General features: G+C 37.5%; 1 protein-coding gene across 7 annotated transcripts in view; it reads right to left on the bottom strand.

Annotated features, from left to right (window-relative positions):
• The window catches only part of GCN2 (protein kinase family protein), a 29806-nt gene extending 20185 nt beyond the window's left edge, over positions 1 to 9621 (bottom strand). For all 7 annotated transcript variants that reach the window (XR_015120377.1, XR_015120379.1, XR_015120378.1 and 4 more), the window contains exons 1-5: positions 9184 to 9621; positions 7216 to 7284; positions 7071 to 7130; positions 6879 to 6984; positions 1665 to 1769 (exon numbers count right to left, since the gene is read on the bottom strand). Coding sequence is in view for 3 of the 7 variants with exons in the window: in XM_086232180.1 (XP_086088306.1) it covers positions 1665 to 1769; positions 6879 to 6984; positions 7071 to 7130; positions 7216 to 7284; positions 9184 to 9311 (468 nt within the window). In the remaining 4 variants the exon portion in view is untranslated. The remainder of the gene's footprint in view (positions 1 to 1664; positions 1770 to 6878; positions 6985 to 7070; positions 7131 to 7215; positions 7285 to 9183) is intronic.
• Positions 9622 to 20177: the final 10556 nt, after the last annotated feature.

The following is a 20177-nucleotide window of genomic DNA, read 5'->3' as shown; positions in this document are numbered from 1 at the left end:
CTGGCTGCTACATGCGAATAGTGAACTATCTTATTCTTTTGTACCATGTATCATACCGTATTGTGTAATGGTTGAGTGCAATTACTCTTTAGGATCTTTTTGTTTTCTGATTGCGGTGCAGTAGTTAGTTAGGGCTGTCTTTGACCTTTGTTGCTTAGGTTTATTGTGAGTGATTTTGGTTGTATGCAGGTTCTTTTTTTGTAGCTGCTTAGGGTTTTGTTTTTGTATTGTACTCGGGTGGATTCCTTGTCCACTGCTCAATGTATCTTATTTGATGTCTTACACTTACAAATAAAAGTTTGCTTCTTAGGAACTTAACCTCTGTCTTCTGTTTTGTATTGCATGATTTACAAATTTCAACATCTTGTTTCTTGTTTTAGAAAAAAAAAAAAATGAAGACAAATTCCTCTTTTTAATAAAAGAAGAAAATCGTATGTTATAAATCGATGAAATTCATTCATAGCCAGAAGCATTAAAACAATAATCTTGTAGATTTCATTGTTGAAGTCCATATGAAAATCAAGATTAACGCCTCAAATCTCTAATTCAAAAAACAAATATATAAATTTAGAAGGGAAATACACAAAGAAGCAGGTCAAAGACCAAGAATAATCAAGACCATGAAGATGACAAATGGTAATCATTTTTATCAGAATTGCATGCACATTGAGTAGTTTGCCAATTTACTACCTCTCAAAGTTCAAAATTCCAGTGAAGGTGTCTAAAAGGATAGAACAATTAATGACGGACTTTTTATGGGGTACTTCAGAAGAGGGAACAAAAGACCACTTAGTTAGATGGGAGGTGGTATCACAAGCAAGAGAAAATGGTGGATTGGGAATTGGAAAGTTGGTTTAGCGGAACAGGGCACTTTTAGGAAAATGGTTGTAGTGGTTCCCTTCAGAAGCGAACTCATTGTAGCATGCTGTGATAAGAAATGACATTCATGAGAATGGTTTTTTTTTTTCGGTCAATATTCATGAAAATGGTTGGGATGCAAAGTTAGGGGCAAGGAGTTTGAGTCAAGGCCCATGGAGAGATGTCTCCCAATGTTTGGATTTTTTTTTTTTTTTCTCTGATTGTTGTCAGTTTGTGCTCGGGAGGGGGCAGACAGCCAGGTTCTGGGAAGACTGTTAAATTGGGGGAGTGTCTTTGTGCTCAAGATTTCCTCCATTATATAGGCTGTCTAGGAGGAAAAATCATAGGATGGCTAATGTGGTAGAAACTTGTACTAGTTTAGCAGGGTGGAATATTGGCCTTCGAAGAGATTTACTGGAAGAGATTGACGAATTTGATGCACTAATGACAGTTTTGGAGAATGTTCAGGTGTCTTTACGGGGCCCAGGTAGAAGGAAATGAAAACTGGATTCATCATGGGTATTCTCCTGTAAGTCATTCTTTAATTATGTGTTAAAATCAATCCTCTTCTTTGTTCCAGCCCGAAAAAATGATTTGGAAGACTATTGGGGTTGGGGGAGGTAAAAACAAATTGTATCTCATAATAATCAAAGACAACTGTGTACACATTAAAATTGCTCAATAACAAAATAAAAAGAAAAGATCTTTAATAATGATGTTTTCAAAATATAAGATATATAAATACATATATTGCATCCCCGTGAAATTGAACACACAAATACGACGAAATATGGGGAAAATCTTACCGATCCATGTGATTGGCCCACTGGCACAATTTCAGATAGGAATTCCTGAGCAGCCTCCACCAAATTGAAGATCATTACCCGTCCTTCTCTAGCATTAGAATTTGCCTAAAACAGAACAAATAATTTATAGAACCACACAAAATAAGACATTGGATCAAAAAGTTTACTATATCAAGAATTACGAAATGATGTTTGCCATGCATGTGTAAAGCATTCAAATTAAAGTGTATTTCAAAATAAATTTTGGACAGAAGATCCCTGTTTGTTTCAGGGAAAATGGACCTTTGGAAAATTTTCCTCATTATACAGCATTCATTATGTTAAAACTAATTTGGTCAATGGAAGATAATTTGCACATCAACATAAATGTCCTCAAGGCTAAAAGCATGACTGAGAGAAGAATACATCAGAAAATTCTCAAACTTTCATGGTATCAGAGCAGTGATCCTAACCTAGGGTTTCTGCTGCCAATCTCTTCTTCTTCTTCCTTGGGTTTGCTGCCTTACACCTGCAGGTCAAGTTATCTTTCTCCCAGTCTACTTCACCATTATGAGTTCTCCCGCTGCTTCCTCTTCCACTGCTGCCATGGCTTCATCTTCTAACTTTCCCAACATCACTCATCTTGTGACCGTGAAACTTGAAGATGATAATTATCTCTTGTGGTATCATCAAGTTGAAGCCTATCTCATTAGGCAAGATTTATTTAAGTTTGTTGATAAATCTCACCCATATCCAGCGGAGACCTCTCCAGATTATAGTCTCTGGATACGTGCTGATAAGACTCTTGTGAGCACTCTCTCTGCCACTTTGTCAGAACCTATTCTAGCTTCAGTTGTGGGCTGCAAGATCTCAACCTCTGCCTCTATGTGGTCTATTATCTCTGAGTATTTCAGTCAAAAGTCCACAACCAACTCCTCGCATCTTCGACGTACTCTTAACGAAATATCTCGTGGAAATAGAACAGTTTCTGCTTATCTTCAGGAGGCTAAATCCATTGCTGATCAACTTGCTTCTATACAGAACCAGTCTCTAATACCGACTTGGTTAATGCCGTTTTTCGTGGCCTTGGTGATGAGTATGAAATGCTGGTTACTGCTCTTGAGAGCGTCGACACACTTCCTCAATTCAATTCACTACGTTCTCGCCTTTTGACTCAAGAGTCTCGACGTTGTCTCTCTGCTTCACCACAACCTCAACCAGTTGCCATGTTGGCCGTTCATAACTCTTCCCGGTCTTCCAACTCCAATTATAGTTCTCGGAATAACAACCGGAACAATAATTGGAACAACAACCGGAATTTCGATCGCCGAAACAATAACTCTGGTCCTTGTTCAACTGCCCCTGGTGTTCTAGGCACTGCTCCTATTAGTACCTGCCAACTTTGTCATGGATCTGGACATCTTGCTCCTACATGCCCTATGATTCATCGGTTTGCACGCCCTCCGGTGCCTAAGTCCCTACATACTGCTTTTGCTGGTTTACAGATTGCTGAACAACCTCCCTCCCTGCTCACCTGGTCCGACATATGCTCCACCTTCTCTTCAGGATCCTTCTTGGTATCCAGATACTGGAGCTTCCACTCACATGACTGGCAACCCAAGCCTCTTACAGCAACGGTCCCCTTATACTGGTAATGATTCAGTTTACCTTGGCAATGGTGATCAGATGCCTATCTCTTATACAGGTAAAATGTCACTTTCCCTTGGCTCCAACTCTTTCCAGTTAATTAATGTCTATGTCATTCCCTTTATGTGCAAGAACCTTTTTTCCATTGCTCAACTTTTTCGTGATAATAATTTTCTGTGTGCCTTTGACTCTCAACATTTTTATATCTTTGATCGTTCTAATGGTTCACTCCTTTTTCAGGGCCTATGTAGGGATGGTCTCTACAAGCTTCCATCCATTCCTTCTCGTCTTCAAGCTTTATCTGCTTCTCTTCGGTCGTCGTCTCTATGGCACAGTCGCTCAGGTCATCCATCTAGTAAACTAATGTCCTTATAAGGCAAAAATCATTTGTTAGGTTCCACCTTCAAATTTGAAAAATCTTTTTGTAAAGGTTGTGCTTTGGGTAAATCCACACAACTTCGGTTTCCAAATTCTAATGAAATAAGTGCAAATTATCCTTTTCAACTTGTGCATTCTGATGTATGGCAATCTTTTAATATTTCTGTTAAGGGCTATAAGTACTATGTTCTATTCATTGATGACTTTACACCTTTCTCTAGGTTATATTTCATGAAACATAAGTCTGAAGTTATTCATCATTTCAAACATTTTCTTTCCTACATGCACACTCAATTCTCTGTTTCTTTGCAACAGTTTCAAAGTGATGGAGGCAAAGAATATGATAATGATTCCTTTTGAGCACTCTGCACTTCTCATGGGATTCAGCGTCGATTCTCTTATCGTCACACTCCTCAGCAGAATGGGCTTGCTGAACGCAAGCATTGACAAATAGCAGATATGGCTCGCACTCTTCTCCTTTCGAGCCATGTTCAGTCCGTTACTGGATTGAGGTAGTTTCAGCTGCTATTTTTCTCATCAATCGTCTTCCTTCTCTAGTTCTTCAGTGGTCCTCTCCTTATTCTCGTCTTTATAGCCAAACACCTTCCTATTCTGAGTTGCGAGTGTTTGGTTGTGCATGCTATCCGCATTTGGGTGTGTTTTTTTTTTTTTTTTTTGAGAAGAAAGATACTTTTTATTGATCAAAACTCAAAGCAATACACGCAATGGACAAGATGTCCATTATTTAAGAGAAAAGATCAAAATGAAAGGTGCGTATTTGACTAACAAACTATTGTCTAGACATGTTGAGTGTGTTTTTCTAGGTTACAACTCGCAGCACAAAGGGTATAAATGTCTTGATCGTTCCACTGGCCGTATCTACATCTCTCGCCATGTTCGGTTTGATGAGCACTCTTTCCCCTTTTCTGATCAGTCCCCTACACAGCCACAACCATCAGAATGGGCTCTTGTCCCAATCCTCCCTGTCTTACCCACTACTGCCGCCATGCCTTCTTCTAGTGGGCCTTTGCCATCTATATCGCCACCATCACCAGCTCCTATTCGAACCTACCAGCGTCGCCAGCCCCAGCTTCCTGCTTCAGGAACTCATTCTACTCCATCCTCTCCTAGGGCACTTGAGCCCTCTACTGATGGGTACACCTCCGAACTTGGCTCTCCGGCTGTTGTGCGTCATTCTATGGTTACACGGCAACAGGATGGTACTCGTCGCACTTTAGTTCGCACAGATGGTCTTGTTCGGTACCCTCTACCTCGTGCGTTGTTAGCTTACTCTTCTCTTCCTCCAGAAGAGCCTACTTGCTTCACCCAGGCTGTTCGCTTTCCAGAATGGCATGAGGCCATGACCACTGAGTTCAATGCACTTCTCAAGAATCAGACTTGGGTCCTTGTTCCACCTTCTCCTCAACAACATGTGGTCGATTGTAAGTGGGTGTTTAAGCTCAAAAAAAAGTCTGATGGTTCTATTGAGCGGCACAAGGCTCACCTGGTCGCCAAGGGCTTTCACCAACAACCTGGAATTGATTTTGATGAGACCTTCAGTCCTGTGGTTAAACCTACTACTGTTCGGACTATTATTTCCTTGGCTGTTTCCTTTGGCTGGCCTCTCCGTCAACTAGATGTGAAGAATGCATTCCTTCATGGCATTTTGGATTCCACTGTTTTTATGTCTCAACCTCCAGGGTTTGTTGATCCAGCTCACCATACTCATGTATGTCGCCTCCATAAGGCCATTTATGGTCTTAAGCAGGCTCCTCGTGCTTGGTTTCAGTGTCTCAGTAGTTTCTTACTTCAGTTTGGATTTCTTCAGAGTCGAGCTGATTTTTCTCTGTTTATTTTTCGTCAGGCCTCAGACATTATGATCCTTTTGTTATATGTTGATGATATTATTTTGACAGGGAATCAGCCATCTCTCATTTCTACCTTGGTTGCTACACTTGAGCTTACTGATCTTGTTCCTTTGTTTTATTTTTTGGGGCTTGCAGCCACTTCTACTCCTACTAGTCTTCATCTCTCTCAGACCAAGTATACCATAGATCTTCTCAAGCGTCATTCTATGGTTGATTGTAAACCGAGTACCACTCCTGTGTGTGCCAAAAGTCAACTTTCTAATCTTGATGGTGAGTTATTACCAAATGCTACTGAATATCGGCAACTTGTGGGCTCTCTCCAGTATCTCACCTTCACTCGACCTGATATCTCTTATGTTGTTCATCATGCTGCCCAAATTTATGAGTGCTCCTCGCTCTCCTCATTTGGTGGCTGCCAAACGCATCCTTCGGTATCTTAAAGGTTCTATTGACTTTGGCTTGTCCTTGCATCGGTCTCCCAGCCCTCTCACTCTCCGTGCTTATTCTGATGCTACTTGGGCACTATGTGCCTATTCGGATGCTGATTGGGCTGGACAATCAGCCCTCCATCCCTCCCTCCCTCCCTCTACCCACACGCTTATATATAGAGATGATAACTTCAAATATATATTTAAAACTATCATTTTCTTCTTTTTGTCATCTGTTTCATCTATCACAAAATTCAAAAAAAAAAAAAAATGCCTCTTTGATACAGATACCATTGATATCGATATTTTCATCCATTTCTGTCGATACTGATATTCTTCATCTTTGATCCCTATCAACTAAACGCCTTAAGGTGTCCACAACTAGAGTAAAAAGAAAAGATGATAAATTGATATTGGGTCATCCTGCCTAAAACCCCACAAATCATTGAATTTTCACCTTGAAATTTTTGTTTCTCATAACCAAAAAGCTCACTTAAATCAGACACCCTTGAATCCACCTCCTCCATCTTTCTCCAAAACCTTTCGCCTCCGAGGCAAAATCTAAATCTCCCAATACGCGATCATAATTCTCCCCCTCTTTTCTCTACTTCCAACCTCCTCCAACTCCATTAGCCCTTGAGTATAAAAAATTGATTCCCCCAAAACGTCCCTCGAAATTAAAGACAAAGCCTTTGCTAGCACTAATGGACTGTAGTCACTAATCTTCAAGGAACCCAAAATTTTCTAGAGTAAAACAAATAAAAGTGGCATGTGTAACGGCATTAACCACTCCTTTATAGAACTTATCAAATCTAGTTTAAGAACATTATTTCTACTTCCTGTCATTATTTCTTCTTCCTGTCACTAAGACAACTTCTTTTGCACAAGAATAATAAATATGGGTGAACAAATACCTGATCTTGAATAAGAGATAGCAGCTTATCAGCATCACTTTTTGATAAACCTTTCTCTGGAGTTATCTGCAACTTTGGGCACTTGTAAGGATACCCTGGTACGCACCTAGAAAACGAGAGAAGATCAATATCCATGAAAAGGAATATGAATGGACTTAAAATATAAGCAATACTGAGCAGAACCTTACTAACCTAACTAAAAGAAGTGCAGAAACATCTAGATCCTCATAACCCATATCCTTTGAGTAAGGCCTGTGAAAAGAGGACAAGACTCAACCAAGAGGAGTCTAGCTCACTGATCATGCATGGCTTTGATTTTAAAACAAAAAAGACATACCTAAGCTTAATGATGATTTGAGGATGCGATCCAGAAATAATTTTGCAGTCTTCCTGAAATATTGCACACCTAAACGGCACATCAGAAAAGAAACAACATTATGACATAGAATAAATGCCTTAGGAGATTTTTATGAATCTTTCACTCAGAAGCATCAGCATTTTTATAAACAAAATACTGTATATATCAGATAATTAAAAAAGTGCGGATATTAATTTACAACCATCAAGTTATTGTTCCTACAACAGAAATACGTTTGATAATATTTGGGTAGATTTTTGTTACTAAAGACCAAGGAGAGCCAATTATTATACTCAAATTATGTTATTATTGAGAAAACATTGCACTTGGTAGTGATGATGTAGAACATCCATAAGAAGTTAACTGTTCACATCTTTTAACATTAACAAAATGATGAACCATTTTCTGCTGTCAAAAATGCCTTCTTTCTTGTTCCTGGTAAATAATGGATGTTTTTGAATAAGAAGGGGATGGAAGAGGAAAAGCACCCCAATAACCCCAAAAGAAAAGGAAAACAAATAAAGAATCCACTAAATTAATTTGACAAGATACAAGTGACTACAAGATGAGAATAATACTATCACATCCTACGACCATCTTTCTTTAAGTATCCATTCACCATTAGTAGAAAAATTGATTTAAATTTACTAACTATAAAAGCATCCAATGTAAACCACTCTAAAGAAGTCATACGAAATAACAGAAAATAAAAGAAAAATGCACACAAAAGAACAGATCTACCAAATAGACCAATCTCTTTATGTTGTATAAGACACCTTTTATCATATCCTATCTTCACCAGGGACGGTGTGTCAAAAAATGAGAGAAACGAGCTCTTGTTTTGTAGCTCACCAGACCCTATGAGCCTCCAATGGGCCAAAAAAAGAAGGAAAAAATGATTATCCACTGCATTGCCAATACCTTACCTCTCCCCAATCTATGATCTCCTTCACACCTCATCAATAGTGAGCTAGAAACTCGCAATGACACTTAAAATAGAAAAGAGACAAAGAAGCCCTTAACCAGCAGGCTTGAATAAACAAAGTAAAGCTTATTTGATTTTTTTTCATTAAGCCCTAAAACCAAACTATAAAAGAAACAAAGTGAGAATCAAAAAATAATTAATTTAATGACAGCGATGAGGGACCTGAGCTAGCATCAGCTACATTTAAAATTCTCTCACTCAAGCACAGAAAAGCAGAGTACAGACAACTTGAAACTCGAGCCGTAAAAAAAAAAAAAAACCGCTGCTAAATCACAGAAGATCAATCCCAAAAGTATCTTGATCTGTTCCTCATATGACCCAAAGGTGGCCAAACCAAAACCCTTAAAACCCAACAATAAAAGCAACAACAATAAAAGCAACAACAAGAAAAGGAAGCCGAAGGGAAAGCTTGTGATAATCAAATAAAAAACAAAATTGATATACTTTGGACACATTCCAATGGCATAAAATGCAACCCCTATACAAAACATGCTATGTTGTGCAGAGACTACCATAAGGTGTGAAAAGGAAGGGGGGGCGGGGGGGGAACACAATTCGAATAGTGCACCAGAACCATTATCCACTTCTAAAGCATAAAGTCCAAATGCCAAACAGAATGCAGTTCCCAATATTAAAATGAAAGTTCCATACTCATCAGCGAAAACACTTCTACAGGTTTTTTGGCCAAAATTTCAAGATTACAATTGCCATTTTCAATTTAGAACATTATCAATTAGTCCATTTAAAGTGGTGATAATTCTAGGAGGCTAGGAGCATATATTGATAGTACATATCCAAACTTGTCAAAAAATACAATGTGCAACTGTTCAATTTTTCATCCTAGGTTGTTCATGTTGATCATATTAATTTTCCACATATGCAGTTTTGAGTCAATTCTTGGCCCAGTTTTCAGTCAATAAGCCTTTGGACAAGAAAAGGGTTTAAGCATAAGAATCTCTTACAAGGCAGTGATCTCTTCAGAAAGAAGCTCATTATCATCACCACCAACATAAGCTCCATCTTTCGAGGCCTTCTTCTTCTTCCCACTCCCTCCTCCTCCACGTTTCTTCTTCTTCGAACTATGTCCCATTCTCCCACCCCAAAACAATCCCTTTTGCTCTGTTTGTCAAATACCCACTAAACCAGTTCACACCCAGAATCACAAACTCACCACCAACAAGTAAACTAACCCTTCTACTCCTTCGCTTACTCACCAATCCCAATTCACCATTTCATCCAAAACCCAGAGTACAAACAATCAGAAGCAGCTTTTTGAGAATGTATGGATCTTGGCAAACCCTGAATCTTGAAAGGGTTTTGACTATGAGTACGAGCTCTCTGGGACCCTTGAGGATTGGCAGCTGTTTGTGATTGAGAAGTCGATCAAAGTGAACGGAGAATAAAATCTTGACGGAGGCGCTGAACTTGGGTTTGAACAGAACTATTAAAAAGAATAAATTTTATCTAATGGGCTTAATTATGGGCCTTATCAAGGGTGCGCGACTTTTCCACATTTCTTATTTGAGTCCACGAAATTTTTTTTTAGTGTTGCTATTTGCACACCATTTTTCTCTTTTTTTCTCCTACACACCCCACACACTCATCTCAAATTCAAAACCTCTCAACACACACCCAACCCATTACCAAAATACCCTCATTTCATTATACACTCACACACCCCATCTTTCTCTTTCCCACTCTCTCTCCATCCCTCTCTCTCTTTCTTTGTCAACACACACCCGCGCAGTACCACCCTCCTCACAGCACCACCACCGCGCGCAACACCACCCTCCCTCTCATTCTCTCTCTCATCATCTCTCTCTCCTCCCTATAGCACCACCTTCCCCGCGCCCACCACCATGCCAAGCTCGCGCAGCCAAGAAGCCCCAACGCCCGACCACGCCGCCGAAGCAAATGAGCTCACGCCCGACAGCTCTGCCCAGCTCGCACGACCACGCCGCAGTGCCAGCCAAGAGGATGAGCTTCGCAGGCCATTCGACAATCATCCGCCAAAACCAGTGGGTTCTTTCGGCAGCCATTCGTCGAAACCGGTGGGTTCGTTCGGCAGTCACCTGCCGAAGTCGTTAGTTTCGTTCGATAGCTGTCTACTGAACCAACTACAGCGACAGAGAAAGTGAGGGAAAAGAGAAGGGAGAGAGGAGAGAGGGAAGGGGAGAGAGAGAGAGAGAGAGAGAGAGAGAGAAAAGATGGTGGTGCAGCAAAAAGAGAAGGAGACAGAGAAATAGAGAGAGGAGAGGGGGAGGAGGGGCTGCCGGGTTGGTTGTGGTGAGGCTTGGAGGGGGTAGTGGTTGTTTTGGCTTAGGTAAAGGGAAGAAGAAAGTGGTGGTGGTGCTATGGTGGTGGCTGTTTTGGGGGTGTTGTGGTGGTGGTGCATGCGGAGAGAGAGAAGGAAGAAGATGGTTAGTGGTGGCTCGGGTAGGGGGAAGAAGAAGAAGAAGGAAAAAAAAAACTGGGGAACGGGGTCTAAACGAGAGAAAAAATAGAGGGAAAGAGGGAGGGGCTATATGGTCTTTTTTTTTTTTTTTTTTTTTTAATAGGGGTGTGCAAAAAGAAAAAAAAAGGTGTGTAAATAGTAGCTCTTTTTATTTTTAGTTAAGAGTCCACGAACTTTTTAATTATAGATTATAGAGCTCATTTTAACTTCTAAGGCCGCCCACAATAGGCCGATGATTTGAGTGTCAAACACAAAAATGTAGGGGTGGGCATTTTAACCGTGCACCGGCAAAACCGGCCGAACAGCACCGATAAAATACCATAAAAAACCGTGTTGACCAAAAAAAATCAACACTGCAAAGAAAATCGAACCGCACCAGTTCCATACTTCATTTAACCAAACCGCACCGCATAAATAAAACAATTTTTATATTTTTATACCATTTTTATACATATATATATATACCATTTTTATATTACTAATTAGTAATTTATATACCTAAACCTTTTTTTTTCTTTTTTTTCTTTCTTTCTTTTCCCAATTTCCCCTGTAACTCTCTATTCCCTCTCATTTCTTACTTTCTCCTTCTTTCTCACAGTCACAGTCTCACAGATCTCCTATATTCTCTCTCCTCCCTCCCGCAACACCAACCTCCCCTCAATCTGGCGTGACGCCAGCGACACATCGGCCTCTCCCTCTCCACCTAATCGCCTCCTCATCCCCTCTCTCCCTTTAGTTTCCGCCTCCTCCTCCCTTCTCTCCTCCCTCCCCGACAAATTTGTCTCTCTTCATTTCGGTGCCCTCAGGCAGTCTAGCGATGGCTGGCGACGAGGCCGGGCCTCGCCTCCTCCTCCCCTTTCTCCCTCTGGTCTTCGCCTCCCTAGCTCGAGCCCAACACAGCGGTGGAGAACCAAACTGCACCGGCCCTTGAATGGGTTGGGTTGGTTTGGTTTTCTCTCCTTCCTCCCGGTTTCCAGCGCCGAATCGCATCGCTGCCCTCCTTCTGGCCCAATGCACGGTTCCAAGGGTGAACCGGGCCGAACAGTACCATGCCCACCCTTACAAAAATGAGTATCAAACTTGTAAAACTCAAAACTCATCATAAGTTATTTGACCAAAAAAAGTCATCACAAGTTCACAACGGGCGAAAAATGAGTGTCATTTGAGTGTTAAACCCAACCCATGTTCTAAGAATGGGCATCAGATGAGATCCAGACCCATAATGAAGTGGGGCTTGCGCATGTGGAAAGCAGATAGGAGACAGAAGCTGGAGTAGTGGCCGATAATAGCTAGCGAGTGGGATCTGATGTTCAGACGCTGAAGTTGACATGAGGCGTGTGCCCGTGCAGGGAACGGACGCCCAAGATTAAAGAGCTATTGTAGATCAACGGCTCAGATTGTGTGGGCCAGGCTTTTTTTGAATTTTTTTAAAATAGAAAATGGGCTGCTTTTTGGAGTGATCTGGATTGGCCATTTGAAGTGTCTGTTGGAGATCAACAGCTCACATTAATTAGCTGTTATATTTATTTTTATTAATTATAAAAAATACATAAAAATTCTAAATCACCATAATGAGTTTGAGAAGGCGATCTTGACCAATCACCCTAATGGTCTCCATGCTTGGCTCAACCACCTGCTCGAGCTTGAACCCATAGTGATATGCACCTGCCAAAAGAAAGACTTATACCCTCCCTTTCAATCGTATGACGATTGTGAACACGACAAAAGATTAAAGATTGGAAAAATCGTGTGCACATTTCTGATTGGCCTCCACTTCATAAAAACCACTGAAGAATGTCGTGGATGGTTTCCACCAACAAAATAAGATGTATCATTTTTTCTTTGTTGTTGGGTGTGGTGGTTGTTGTGTTGTTACTTTTATGTTATCGTTTCGGTCTTTGGTTGTTAGAGGCCAATGTGGTTTTCTTTACAGTATCATAAATGTTATAAAATCTGATATCCATTTTATATTTAGGACATCAGGTTGGAAAAAAAAATAAAACAAGATATATAAAAATATTTACATATTAGTCAGAAAACTGATATCTAAAATGGGGACATTAGATATGTTTTGTATTTAGGAAATCAGGTTGTATATGTTTTGTATTTACATATCAGTCAGAAAACTGATATCTAAAATGAGATCATTTTGTATTTTGGACATCAGGTTGTATATGTCTGTCGTTTCATTTAATGAGTAATGTTGTTGTACTTCTTGCACTTTCTAATTTATGAATTTTACCCTTTTTATGCAATTTAAACATTGAAAAATACTAAACAAGTTGAAAGACAATTTGGGTAATAAAAGAAAATACTCAAATATATTCAATTTTGACCTTATATTAAAGATCTCATTAAAATAAATACAATGGTAAAATTTTCATAAATATTGAAGTTATAAATTAGGAATTAATCATCACTTATTACAGATTTGGTCTACTTATTTTATACATAATTCAATTTTGGTCCACTAATTGTTCCACTTGTTTAATAAAGGTCATGATTTGTTTTCTCAAATATGTCCCGCCTTTTACTCTATCAAATCTCAGCCAAATTCAACAAACATATACTTGTTTTAAAGCTATGCATCTCCTCTTTACAACCATATAAAGATCATTCAAATTAGAGTTCTAAAACTCAATATAATTGGCCATAAAGTAAGGTACCCGAAACTACCAATTTTTCCTAGAAAATTTTCAGATTTTTAAAATTTCACCAAATTTCAATTCTCTTTTATTCTAATACTCCAAATTGGTTCCTATGACTAAGAAATGATGAAATATAACTTATACTCAATTATAATTGAAGAAAACATAACCAAAATGATTTAAAATCATAACTTAAAAAAGATTGTGGACCAAAATTGAACTTAAACAAAATCGTTGACTAAATTTGTAATTTCCTCCTTAATCTAAATTAGGCTTAATTTTATTAGGTACAACAATATGACTTAAACAATTGCATGTTGTGCAATTTAATCACAATAAATTTCTCTCTCATGGGTCACATTTAATTCAGATAGTTTGAGTCAATTAATAAATTAATTTGACTCTGATTAATTAGCCAATTAATCTAGATTAATTAAATAATCAATTAATCATTCATTCTTTATTCCATCACATTAAATAAACTATGTCTTGAGTTGCAAAGTTTTTTTGTGTCACTAGTATGAAGCTCAAAAACTCATAGGTCATCTAATCGTCCAATACTTTCTTGGGGAATATCTTACTTACTTGAGTAATGAAGCTTAAAAATTTGTTTTTGCATATTCCCACATTTTATAAAGGAATCTTTATAGAATAAAATTATGTTTTATTTGCCATAAACTAGCAGGATTATAGTAGACTACTTAGAACCCAAGCGAATAATGATCGTAAAAGATCCAATGTATTTGCATATGATGCATATATTGCGTCCCTTAATGTTGTAATTTTCAAGGTAAAATGAAAAAAAAAAAAAAAAAAAAAAAAAAAGTGCTCCCTTCAAGCCTTGAACCTCTAACCTTCTCCTATCACAAACTAAGCCATAACCACTACAACAAATATCTCCTTGTATTTGGCCAAGACAAACATATATTTTTTTTAAATAAAACAACCCATGTTACAACTAAAATAAGACAAGGAAAGAGAAATTGTATATATACTAAGGCTCCGTTTGTTACACTGGACTGTGTTGGACTGGACTATTTTTAGGGATTATGCTGGACTGTGTTGGACTGAAGTAAGTTGGATTAAATGTTATCCTATGTTTGATGCTGTGTCGGATTATGAAGCTGGATAAGCTAAATAGCACTGTCTTATGTTTGGTGCATGACCAGATGACCGGATTAAGCTATAATCATTTTAATTTTTAAATTAATAAAAATAATTTAATTATCTATTTTTAAAAATATAGTTTCAAGACTTAAAATAATTAACTTTATATATTTGTTTGTTAAATAAATATATCTTATCTAAGTACAATCCACTTTTTAATATAGTTTGAAGGGTTAATATTTAATCCTCAAATTTTTCATAATTTTAATGTCCAAAATAATTGATTAATTTGTTTTTTATTTAAAAAAATGCTATCAAATGACATTACTCATCTAACATTCTTTTTTTCGCTAAATCAAATACTGTTTTTCTTTTTTCAAAGCCATTGACCAGCAAAAGCATCCATTAGTGGTGAGACCTGTAAGATCCAAACATTTTATAAGGTAGATAGATCCCAACAATCACACAAGGCAAACATAAGAAAAGTTGCAGCAATCACACAAGGCAAACAGATAGATCCTAGCACCAAACCCAAGGAACACGTTTGTTTCCTTTTTCTTTTTGTTTTTCATTTGAGTTTTGGCTCCTGTATTCATCTCTCCTGTTTACCTGCTTTAATCAGAATGTTAGAAATCTCGATTGATATCCAAGAAAAAACCCAATGAAGAAAAAACCCATAAAAAATAATAATAGATCAATCCAAACAAAAAAAAAACCCAGAAACCCAAAAGATCAATTCTAAATCAAGCTTGTCCAGAGAGAGAGAGAGAGAGAGAGAGAGAGAAAGAGAAAAGAATTGACTACCAGAGAAAGAAAGCAGAGAGAGAAAGAGAGAGAGCTTACCCACAAACTGAAGATGAAGGATGGACGCGCGAGCTACCTCCAAGTTTGTGTTATTTTGCGAGGCGTAATCCAGTTCTTAGATAGCGAGGTGTCTTCAAGCCTCGCTATTTACCAACGCTTAGTCCGCTGTTTTAGAAGAAGCGGTGGTAGATAGTCCCACTTAAAATAATACTGGGCCTTACCAAACATGAGTTTATTAGGTTATTTAACACAATCCGGCCTAGTCCAACAAAACAAACGTAGCCTAAATGCGCTGAAGGCTGCTACTATAGCTAAGCTGTACACTGAAAAATTCGTTTTGACCCTCTTTATTTTTTTAGTCGCTTGCCATTGTAATTAGTGGGGTTAGTTGGGCCCATTTTGGTCATTGCACCCTCCCTCACTTTTTACCCCTGCCTTTTCGGTTTTTTTAAGTTTCCTGCTATTCTTTTGGTTTTGTCTCAGGGGGTTTTTTTTTTTTAATCTGGCTTTCCATCACAAGTTATTGGGGTTGGGTTTGGCCTTTTTGGTCATTCACCCTGATTTTCCTTTTTGGCTGTCATAACTCATCCATTTCAGACTGGGCGATCATTTTCTAACCAGATCAAAAATTTGGTTTCTTGGATTTTAGACACACTCATCTGAGTTTAGTAACCAGATTTTCCATCTGGTCGTCGCATAAGTTGGGGTTGTTGAAGAACCTATGTGCAAGATGTCGTCGATTGAACTTGCAGCGAAGGTCAACCACAAGATTTTATAGATTTTTCTTTTCTTTTTTTCTTTTCTTATCAGTGATTGATAGACGTTGTCGCAAGCTCTATACCCGATGAGAAATTCACTGTTCATTGTGATCTAGCCTTCTCATCGCCCATGATTTTTGTTTGCGATCGTGGGATGCAAATCTGTCTGTTGGCTTGCTCCTGTTCTTCACGAGATAAGTCAAATTTTTCGTTCATCTACTTCTCTCATATATATTGGTCTATTTGTATTTCGTTGCTCTGTGTTTGTTGTGGGTGAATGCAATCCTCTGTGCAGTCTTGTGTTCTTTTTTGTGAGTTTGGATTCGTTTGCATGATTTTTTTTCTAGCTATTTGGTGGTTTGTGCCTCTGCTGGGTGAGAGTTGTGGTTTGTGTTTTCTGGGTTTACATCAATTCTTCTGTTTTCTCGATTAAGAATATACAACAGGAAGTGACCAATTAGAGAAGGCTTGATTGTTTGTGATTGATGTTTCTTTTTTATTGTTGTTTTGAGGAGAGCGGTTCACTAGGTTGTTTTCATCTTCATTTCCTTTCATGTTGCTAAATGTCATGGTCTTTTTAAATATTAGAACATGGCCATGATTTTTTGTGATTGTGTCTTGCAATTTGTGGATGATCAGGCACAAAATTATTGGCCCCTAGTCAGTAGGCAGTTTTAAAAATATGCAATACAAAGTAACCAGTTAGAGAGAGGGCTTCATTGTTTGTGATTGATGTTTCTTTTTTACTGCTGTTTTGAGGAGAGAGCTTGATTAAGTTGTTTTCATTTCCTTTTCCTTTTCTGTTGCTAAATATGATGGTCTTATTAAATTTTAGAACATGGTCATCTTTTATGTTGCTAAATATGATGGTGTTATTAAATTTTACAATATAGCCATGATTTTTTGTGATTGTGTCTTGCAATTTGTTGATCATGAAACACAAAATTATTGGCCCCTGGTCAATAGGTAATTTGATCAAATACAAAATTATAGGCCATCACCTTATTTTTCTTATTTTCTTATTCTATCAATTTATTTGTGTCGCAGAAAAAAAAAAGGATTCATTTCACTACTACAAAAAAGCTCATACATATCAGTAATTTACTGATATCTAAGGCCCCTAAAATTCGATATAGGAAAGCGTGATATCTATTCTCATTGGTTTACATATCAGTTTTGAACTGATCTCTATAGAGGTTTTTAAATCAGTTCCTTTTTTAAATACGATATATTTTCCCTTCCTGGATGGTTAAAAATGCAATAAATGATATATTTATAATATATTATATTAGTATTATATTTATAACTGATATCATATATATTAATAATATGAGTTTTACTCGTATAACTGGTATAATTATTTCCATAGACATCTGTATTGTGTATAAGAACAGATATCTTAGATCAGACTTATATGTCCCTAAATTACGGAACTGGTATAGACTGTGTCATAGACATCGGTATTAGTTCTCATAAATGATATCTGATATGTGAATTATATGTGTTTAAGATATAAAAATGATATTTATATTCTCATAGATATCGTTCTTTTTATAATAACTGATATCGTATATGTGAATTATATGTTTTAAGAGTATGGAACTGGTATAAATATTTTTATAGATATCGGTATTGGTGATTAAAAATGATATCGTATATTTGAATTATATGTTTAAAAAGTATGGAACTGGTATAAATATTTTTATAGATATCGGTATTGGTGATAAAAAATGATATCGTAGACATCTATTATATGTGTTTTTATTGTATAATTGATTACGAAGCCATGATTGGCATCAGTTTATTTTCCAAAATAGATATCTATTCTCTATAGCATTTCAGTTTTTATATTAGAATTGATCTAATATATTTCGAAATTAGGGTTATGTGACCTGTTTTGATATCGGGTTTATTTTCAAAAAACTGATATAATTGGTTAACACCATTGAACCATCTAGAGCATATTTATTTAGTGGCCAATTTTACCTGCATAAATAAGCTAAACTGATTCATTTCATTCAACAATCCATTCCATTCATCAAATGTCATACATTTCAAAGGACCCAAAAGTTGTCATATCACAAAAATTAGGGGGAGATCTCATCATCTCTAACTACCCCTTCCTTCAAATATGTCTAAGCTAGCTAGGCTAGGCATCACTTAAAACTACCCTTTACAAAAACTATTAGGCAGTAGGCTAGGCATGCATTTTTCCAAAAAACTAGGCAGTAGGCATGCAATTCCCTATTCCCCTTTACAAAATATGGGCATGGCAGCATTTAAATTAATTGATCTAAGTTCTATAATATCCACAAAATGGCACATCCAACCATCACCACATATACCTAAGCCTACACATAATTCAAGTTAACAAAGTCACCCCATTCTTCTCGAACATCATCAATTTGGTCTTTGGTGTAACTGCATCGCTTGATCTTTGATTTGCTCCACTGAAAACACAAAGGAAAATTGCATTAGCTCAATAGTAAGGTAGCTTAAAGCTTGCTCATACTAAAATAATGCTTGCAGCTAGCTTTTGCAAATTCACATAACTAACACCATGGGAAATAGATGCTAGACAACTTTTCAAAGGTTAAGAGAAATTAGACATGCAGTAGAATGGTTAAGTTTGATGTATTATTAGTGACAAACAAAAGAGAACTTAGTACAAGTTGAATGCTTACATAAGAAAGGAACAATATATAGCATGTAGAAAACAGAATTTTGACAACCATGATAATGGCCAAGTGTGGTTTTGGTACTGACCAGTTTTTTAAGGCAGGTTCAGATGGAACCCTTCTTTACTGCAAGGAGAAACAAGAGATGGCAAACAGAAAGTATAGTGCTTAATCTTATAATTTGATTTTTTTAATTTTTTTCTTTTTTACATGAATATAATTGATGAAGAAAATCCATTTGAGTAGGTTCCAGCTGTATTCAATATAAGCAATGCAGTTAACCAAAATTTCAGAAACTTCAAGCAAGGATGTAAGCAAATATATATTGTACGTGAAGGTCATTTGGATTCGATTTTACCGTGCTCTCAAACTCAAGATTCGTATCCTCAATGATGTCCTTCATGTACCTCATAACGTAGTAACCACATTCAACCCCTCCAGGTTGTTTAGGACACTGACCACAAGAAGAAAATAGTGGCATGCATATAGAGTTAGTGTGTATTCATACAGGTTTTAAATAGGAATGGCAGAAATAGTAATTAGGAAAACATTAATGAATTATTTGGAATACATACTGAAAGATGCTTCCACTGTATTGTTTTGCGAGTTCGCCTACCCGTAACTACATTGAATTGTCTAATCGCACTGAATCACCAAAACAACACAATAATTTACACCCCAACAAATTATCCCTAGTGCATAAACCAATAAATATATAAGGGAGCATCAACTCACGTGTTGACAATGTCCATCCATCCCTGGTCAAAGGTCGGTTTTGCAAGAGGGTCCATTATATAAACCATGTCTTTATCTTCAGTAATTATGGTCAACATCCAATGCGACCTTTCAAAAGGGTAGCACTATAATTAGCATGCATGAATAAATGACAGGCATAAAAAAGGTTCAAGAAAGTCAGTTAATCATCTAAACACCCTTACCCAGAATTGTAAGGCACCAAGAAAACACGATCGCTTTTTCCTTGATGAAAACGAGCTGCCATGTAGGTTGATCGTTTCTCTGAGCTTGCTACTCCAACAGAAACACGGGCCGGATCCACCAAACCAACCATATCAATCATCTTTGACCTGACCAGCTTATCATATAGGTGCCTAATAGTATTTAATTAAAAAAATACATATCAGAGCAGATTAGTAGGACAAAACATGACTAGCTTTTCAATTAAACTTAACTACCTCATATACACCACTATGCATGTCGCGGAGAGTTCCTGCATCTCCATGAGGGAAGTTATATCCTCTCTCAAGATAAATAGTTTTCGGACTTCTCCAAAGACTTCTTCCTCTATCTCAGATGTGATTGCTTTTCCACTTTCAGACATTGCTTCCTGGGCATAACGATACAGTAGCTTGCAATTTTTCGGCACAAGCTTCTCAGCTGGTGCATCCCTCTTGAATAATTCCTTCACCATGCCAGGCACTTGTTTCTTCTGCATCTGCCATGGTTAAGCACAAAGACCCAAGGTTAAGTGAGTAATGAAAGAAAAAT

The sequence above is a fragment of the Dryas octopetala genome, chromosome 2 (assembly GCF_963921425.1).
Source record: "Dryas octopetala chromosome 2, drDryOcto1.1, whole genome shotgun sequence".
Classification (NCBI taxonomy): Eukaryota; Viridiplantae; Streptophyta; class Magnoliopsida; order Rosales; family Rosaceae; genus Dryas; species Dryas octopetala.
Note: the sequence above shows the minus strand (reverse complement) of the source record. Positions and strands in the feature narration are given on the sequence as shown.